This window comes from Microtus ochrogaster, chromosome 21 (genome assembly GCF_000317375.1).
Source record: "Microtus ochrogaster isolate Prairie Vole_2 chromosome 21, MicOch1.0, whole genome shotgun sequence".
Classification (NCBI taxonomy): domain Eukaryota; kingdom Metazoa; phylum Chordata; class Mammalia; order Rodentia; family Cricetidae; genus Microtus; species Microtus ochrogaster.
Window position 1 is genome coordinate 1,342,178 of NC_022022.1, and position 6,610 is coordinate 1,348,787.

Consider the following 6,610-nt stretch of genomic DNA (forward strand, 5'->3'; position numbering starts at 1 on the left):
GAATAAGGAGGACCTGAAGTGATCTAAGGCACAGCACACGGCCCCTTCAGAAGAATAAGGAGGACCTGAAGTGATCTAAGGCACAACACACGGCCCCTTCAGACGAATAAGGAGGACCTGAAGTGATCTAAGGATCTTGTCACACCAATGTTTCTAAAAATCTCCTTACACAGGTCAGGTCTCAGATTTGGGTTTTTAAAAATTCTTTTAAATTCATTCATTCATTCATCCATTCATTCATTTATTTATTTATTTTTTTGTTTTTCGAGACAGGGTTTCTCTGTGGCTTTGGAGCCTGTCCTGGAACTAGCTCTGTAGACCAGGCTGGTCTCGAACTCACAGAGATCCACCTGCCTCTGCCTCCCGAGTGCTGGGATTAAAGGCGTGCGCCACCACCACCCGGCTTAATATTTATTTATTTACTAGGCAGGGCAGAAGAGGGCACCAGACCTCATTACAGGTGGTTGTAAGCCACCATATGGTTGCTGGGAATTGAACTCAGGACCTTTGGAAGAGCAGGCAATGCTCTTAACCACTGAGCCATCTCTCCAGCCCACAAATTCTTTTAAATTCAAAATCCACTCTCCATCACAGGTATTGTCTCTTACCACTTGAGCGGATGTTGATGAAAGGGTAGTTGGGCATCGCCAGCTTGCTGAAGTTAAACTTGTAAGTAAACCTTTTCCCTTTTGTTTTATGAAGGATCCTCTTGTTGTAATAGTATCTACAAAAACAAGAACAATGGTATGGCATTTGCTACACTTAGATGACTACTAAGATCAATTCTGGCTCTAAGCATTGCTTACAAAAACCTTCACCATTCCTTTATAGCCTGGCCCTGGATTTGGGACTTGGAGACCTAAGAACTCACTTTTCTCATCCATTTTAAACTGAGCTGTCGTCTTTGCCTAAAGCTTGACACAGACATTCTTATTTTAAGATCCCAAACACCTTCCTCAGTTCTAACCACTCACCTTCTCATTCTCTATAGTTTCAATCTATGGTCCACTTCCTTCCTGCTTCACTCTAAAGAACTGTCTAGTTTCTTTTTGTCTTGCCCAGGTTGGGTCAGACAAGCCTTCTGGGAGAGCTCATGGAGTCAGTCAGGAGCCTAAGTGCAAGGACTAAACACAGGAAACGGGTTTCATGGGAGCCAGTGAGACAATGGCAGAACAGGAAACAGCAGCCACCCTGGCCCACTTCACCTTCACCGTGGCACATAAAGGACGTGGGAGGCGCCACCGACACCGCAGACTTTACACTCGGGCTACTGAGAATGAAGAAAGACAGGGAAGCTCTGGCCTGGCTTCTACTAAGTTGCATAGGTCATAAACCACCTGCTGGCCCCTTGAGGACTAAAGAGCTATAAAAATTAAAAAAATGACAGAGAAGAGCGAATGAGAGAACTGGTGATCATCCTTTGGATTGAATGGAGGCTGAAGGTATGGTATGTGAGCATCTGGGTTCAAAGCCTTCCTCCTGCACCCACTGCACCTTTCCCACTTCCAGGAGATGACAGGAATTTCCCAACAGGGAAGTCTACAGTAATCCCCTGGATAATAACTGAGCCCTAGTTCATGTCTCACCACATGCTCTTACCCACTCAAAGCACGATCAGCTGCCAGCCAGTGCCAGCCGCACTGGAGTCCCCTCCTACACCTTCTCACCTCTTGTGCCACCCAGATTCAACACCTCTTTGACTACGAAGTGCAGTCTTTCATCACCTGATACCTTTCAGACAACATCCACAGACCTGCACACTTTCCTTCCAGCTTAGTTCATACCACAGATTCGGGGATCCTTTCCCTCACCTGAGGGCCCGGCTCAGCTTGTCATAGTTCATCTGTGGCTTGCACTTCCTGCGGCCCCAGAGGCGAGCCACTTCGTCTGGATCCTTGATGACAAACTCCCCATACTCCCCCTGCTGCCAGGCGATGACATGGCGGAACTCTTCCTTCTGCAGCAGTTCTAGGATGAAGTGCCACAGCTGGATCTGCCGGGAGCCTGGCGACGACTCTGTTTTGTAGGCCCAATCTGGAAATTGATACCCTTAAATGCAAAGAGGGCAAGATCAAAGTAGTTGGGAGTTAGGTACAAACATGCCAGTACCCCCACCTCCACATTCCACGGCTCGCTATCTCTAGAGTACTTTACAAACACACCCTTCCAGTCAGCTGGCTAACCATGAAGAGAAGAGCGAAGGATGAAGAAATTACCCATCCTTGTGGCAATCACTGAATCCAATAAAAATTAGGCAGCAGTACTTAGGCATCCTAATCTATCACTTTTTCATAGATCACCATATAGCAAAAGAAGCAAGATAAACTGATGTTTTAGCAACATATGGCAGAAAACACCTTATCCCCAGTGTGGAATTATTTCCCTACCAGAAAAAGAGCCACAAAAACTTGCAATAAAGATGTGTGAGCCATAGGAAACAAGCCAAGACCTACAGTCATGCGGCTGTCAGTTATGGTCTAGCATTTGTCAACCTAAACCCAAGTGGGAACAGGAACACTACAGGACAGGAACCACTAAGGGACATTCCAGATCCATCAGAGATGATTGACCTCTGCTCACCTCCACCTCCTTCTGGCTTTTCCACGATGCTACAGCCTGCTTTCATTTTCGCCCTCCTGCTGAGAGAAACAAGTCTCACAGTTATTTTGAGATGTTATGTATTATCTAACAAAGGTTTTTTGGCACAGCTTCCCCCCCCCTTTTGTCTTTACTTTTTTTCAAAGCCCTTTGTCTTTTAAACATGTCACCTCTCAACTACTAATCCTCAAGTCATCAAATGACGGTCCTCAGGTCATCAGCTTCAAAAGCCATCATTATCTCTCACCTGACTTTAGCCACAAGTGTAAACACTGTCCTTAATATTTGCTTTCTTCCTTCTGACCAGTCCTCCAACATAAAAAAGGGAACAGTGAAACAAGTCCAAAAGGAAGCAAAAACAAGTCAAACAGTTTGTTTTGTATTACTAAACAAGCCCTTATGCTTAGGTACACAGCCTGAGTTCACCCAGATATACCAAAACCCAAACCCTCTACTCAAGAAGGAACTTCGGATTCCAAATATTTACTGAATTATGTGAAATGGAAAACAACATCATCCAATCAGAAATTGTGCTCGCCCTAAAAAAATATTCTGAGATACAGAAAGTAAACGTGCTGTGTGTACAGCCACTCTATCCAAGAAATAGCACTATCCTAAAATTTCATGAAAAAAAATTGCAAAGGCATATATTTAAGAGGGAAATAAAAAGAACAGGGTAGGTATTTGGGGTCTCCTGGCCAGTGGTGGATGGAATTCATTGCTACGATCTAAATTCATTCCACGCAGACTTATAGTTCCTCAATAAATCTCCTGTTCCTAGCAGCAGACAGCGTTGTGTCAGTCCTTCAGCAAAGAGGAGGGAAGAGTGAAACTGGCAGAGAATGACGGAGGAAGAGAGGACAGGCTTATTTTCATCATTTCAGGGCGCACGACAGGTCCTCAGCACCATCAAGAGCAGGTCTGGAGCAAACGCAGGTGCTTCAGAGGCCCCAGGGTGGGGTGGGACAAATTCCTAATCTTGGAAATTTCATCTAACCTAGAATTCCCCTAGATGTTCTGCACTTTCTTTCCCGGCATATACATTAAGGAGAACAGTAAATTTCAGTTCATAAGAACACTAGGGATCAAGGCTCAAGGAAGAAGGCAACAGACAGACACTGGCACACACAGGATATACACAGTAACAAGGCACCAGGGCTGGGCAGAAGCTTCCTCTCCCGTTTCCGTGATGATGGGAGAGAATAAACACCGATTTCCCCAAGGCTCCGGGAAGCTGTCCTGGGTTAACTCCTAGACTGCGTGTCGGATCGCAGGGCCTTTTCCCTGCTCGGGAACACCCTTCAGCCTGGCGCCTGTGGGCTCGCGCTGGGCGACGCCCGAGCCGGATGCCCTTTCGATCCTCCGGCCCCCGACATGCCCGTCAAGCCCCTCGGAGTCCGCGGGCGCGTCTGCAGGTGTTCGTGACTCCCGAGGGTGCTCGGCCCCCGCCCGGCCTGCGGCGGGAGTCGCCGCTCCCGACCGTCAGCAGCGGCTCCGACGGCCGCCCGCACCCGTGTCCCTTCCGTCCTGCCCGCTAGGGCCGCGACCGCCGACACCGGCCTCACCTCTCCGGCGCCGTCCGTCTCTACTAGGGCTCCTCCGCGGCAGCTCGAGCTCCTCCTCATCCACCCAGCAGGAAGTGACTCCGCGGCTGCTTTCGTCATTTCCACTCTAAGCCGGGTGGGAGGGGGCAATGTCCCGAGCTGGCTCCACTTCCGCCGGTGAAAGGTGGCCGGTACCCCTCCGTGGTTAGGAGGCTCTGGGCCTGGAGTCCCGCATGGAAGGAGGGCGCTTCCGCACTTACGGGAGCCCAGAAACTTCTGCAGCCTTTCTGCGTTGGCCTTTCCTCCCTGCGCAGCCTAGGGGGTAGGATCGTTTACTCGCATGTCTCCATTTTAGTCGTAATCGGCCTCATCCAAGTATTGTAAAGTGTACGTCTTTGCCATTCAAACACCGCACCCCCCTTGCCTTTTGTTCCTTATTAAGCAATTACAAATTAATACGAAACAAACTTTCTGAGTTTCCGTAATTCCAAATGGTTCCTAGCCCTAGTTTCACTCCAGAGGCAGAGTTGGGATCAGTAAAATTAAGTGTATGAGGATAAAAAGTGAGGGAGGCGAAGATGACAGGCGGAAGTGAAGACCAGTCTTCATCAAATGCATATGGAATACGTAGAACGTTTCCCACCTGTGAACCATGCAGCACATGGAAATATTGCCATTAGCTGTTAAAAAGAAAAAGGGTTGGCTTTTTCTTTTTAGTGTTGGACACGCCTCTTAGCCTTCCCCAGGCTGGTCATGGTTTGGGATTATCCTGTGTTGTGCTGGGAGTGTAGAACTGTACCACCACCTCTGCTTTTTGTGTATTTGGAGACAGGACCTTACCACATAACCCCTGGCTGCCTCGGAACACGCTATGTAGACCAGGCTGGCTTCAAACACACAGAGATCTGCTTGCCTCTGCCTTCCAATTGCTGGGATCGAAGGTGTGCGCCCCTATACAAGGCTAATAACTGGTTGTCCTTGAGTCATTTGTAAGTTCACTACTAAGAGTGGCCTAAAGTTGACTTACCTGTTTGAAAAAGAAGGAATAATAGTGTTGGTCCCCACCCTTTCTAGTTAGAAAGTCTTACTATGAAAGCAAACACAATGGACAAGATTTAAATGCCATGAAGAGGATTGCCAATGTGAGCACTTTTAGTGTAGAAATGTTTTATAATGGTTTCCATCTTCTGTACAGTCTAGAAACCGTCTTCTGTATTAGGCTGAACAGAACAAAATGCTAGGGGTTAGCTAAATCAGTGGTTGAAAACTGTGGGTTGTGACCCCTTTGGCAAACCTCTGTCTTCAGAAATAGTTATATTTCAATTCATTACGGTAGCAAAATTAGTTATAAAGTAGCAAGGAAAATAATGTTATGGTTGGGGTCACCACAGTGTGAGGAACTGTATTAAAGGGTCACACGTTGGAAAGGCTGAGAACCACTGAGCTAAACGCACAGTGTACTCCAGTCCTCTTGCCTTCACCGACCGGCGTTGCTACCCTGGTTGAATACTCACTGTCAGTTCCTCATCTGTTTGAGCATGGCATTTGCGGAGTATTCTGTGGACTCCTGGAGTTGTTTAGCAGTATCAAACTGTTTAGGGATAGCAAAGGTATTTCATTGTTACATTTGATGTGTTCACACAACGTACAACACATGGATAGATGGTGACAAACTGATCTTAAGACTGATAAGAGTCCTCAGGCTTTCACACTGTTCGTGCAGATCTTAGTCATCGTTAGCTCAGGAACCAGGGTGATGAGGATGAGTGGTTTCTTCAGAAACTCTGAGGTTGCCAGCCTTTAGCTCATGGCTTAGATGGGCATGGTTGGAGCTAGCGCTGATGAAGAACCAGGAGCCAGAGCACAGGGACTCTTTCTGTAGGCGTCTTTACTCCCTCCTCTAGACTACTGATTCTCTGTGGCTATTTCTCTAACTAACTGGGGCCACAGAGAATGAGGTAATGCTATTTACAGAGATGAACAAGTCTCAGTGCTTGGCTTGAATCTGAACTGATGTCCGGAGAAGTGTTTACAGCATGGCAGATCTCAACAGAGTTCTTATTTTGAGAATCTAGTTCATCGCCTGCCTGAAGCTCAGCAGGTGAATTTAGCTTGGATAAAGCAAACTGGATAATGTGAGGCTCTATGTGTACACTGGGAACCTTAACTGTGGTGGTGGAATCTGGGGTGGGGTGGCAAAGATTGGGACTGCTAGGGACTTCCTGCCCAGTTACCTATCTTCCATATTCACCACTACATGGCTGCCTTCAGCATCTGTTGCAAACAGGCTTTTACAAGTTGAAGAGTCCTTGTGCTCTTGAACAAGGAGAGCATGTACCTTCTACAAGTACAGGCGTGGAAAGACTTAGATACATGTTAAAGTTAAAGCCTTCCTTTTTTTGTTTAAACAGAAAAAGGGGAAATGATGTGGGAATGATTTCTTATTAATAAAGAAACTGCCTAGGCCC

General features: G+C 47.1%; 1 protein-coding gene and 1 long non-coding RNA gene across 3 annotated transcripts in view; one reads left to right on the forward strand and one right to left on the reverse strand.

The window, feature by feature from the left end:
• LOC101997857 (ETS translocation variant 3) overlaps positions 1–4,248 on the reverse strand; it is a 12,773-nt gene extending 8,525 nt beyond the window's left edge. The window contains exons 1-4 of one of the 2 annotated variants that reach the window (XM_005356920.2): positions 4,164–4,248; positions 2,581–2,639; positions 1,812–2,049; positions 609–724 (exon numbers count right to left, since the gene is read on the reverse strand). In XM_005356920.2, the coding sequence (XP_005356977.1) occupies positions 609–724; positions 1,812–2,049; positions 2,581–2,626 (400 nt within the window). In that variant the 5' untranslated portion in view covers positions 2,627–2,639; positions 4,164–4,248. The remainder of the gene's footprint in view (positions 1–608; positions 725–1,811; positions 2,050–2,580; positions 2,640–4,163) is intronic. The other variant, XM_013349806.2, reaches the window with a different exon arrangement.
• Positions 4,249–4,286: 38 nt separating this feature from the next.
• The window catches only part of LOC113457218, a 67,480-nt gene continuing 65,156 nt past the window's right edge, over positions 4,287–6,610 (forward strand). Inside the window, exon 1 of the long non-coding RNA XR_003377836.1 lies at positions 4,287–4,464. This is a non-coding gene — a long non-coding RNA (uncharacterized LOC113457218). The remainder of the gene's footprint in view (positions 4,465–6,610) is intronic.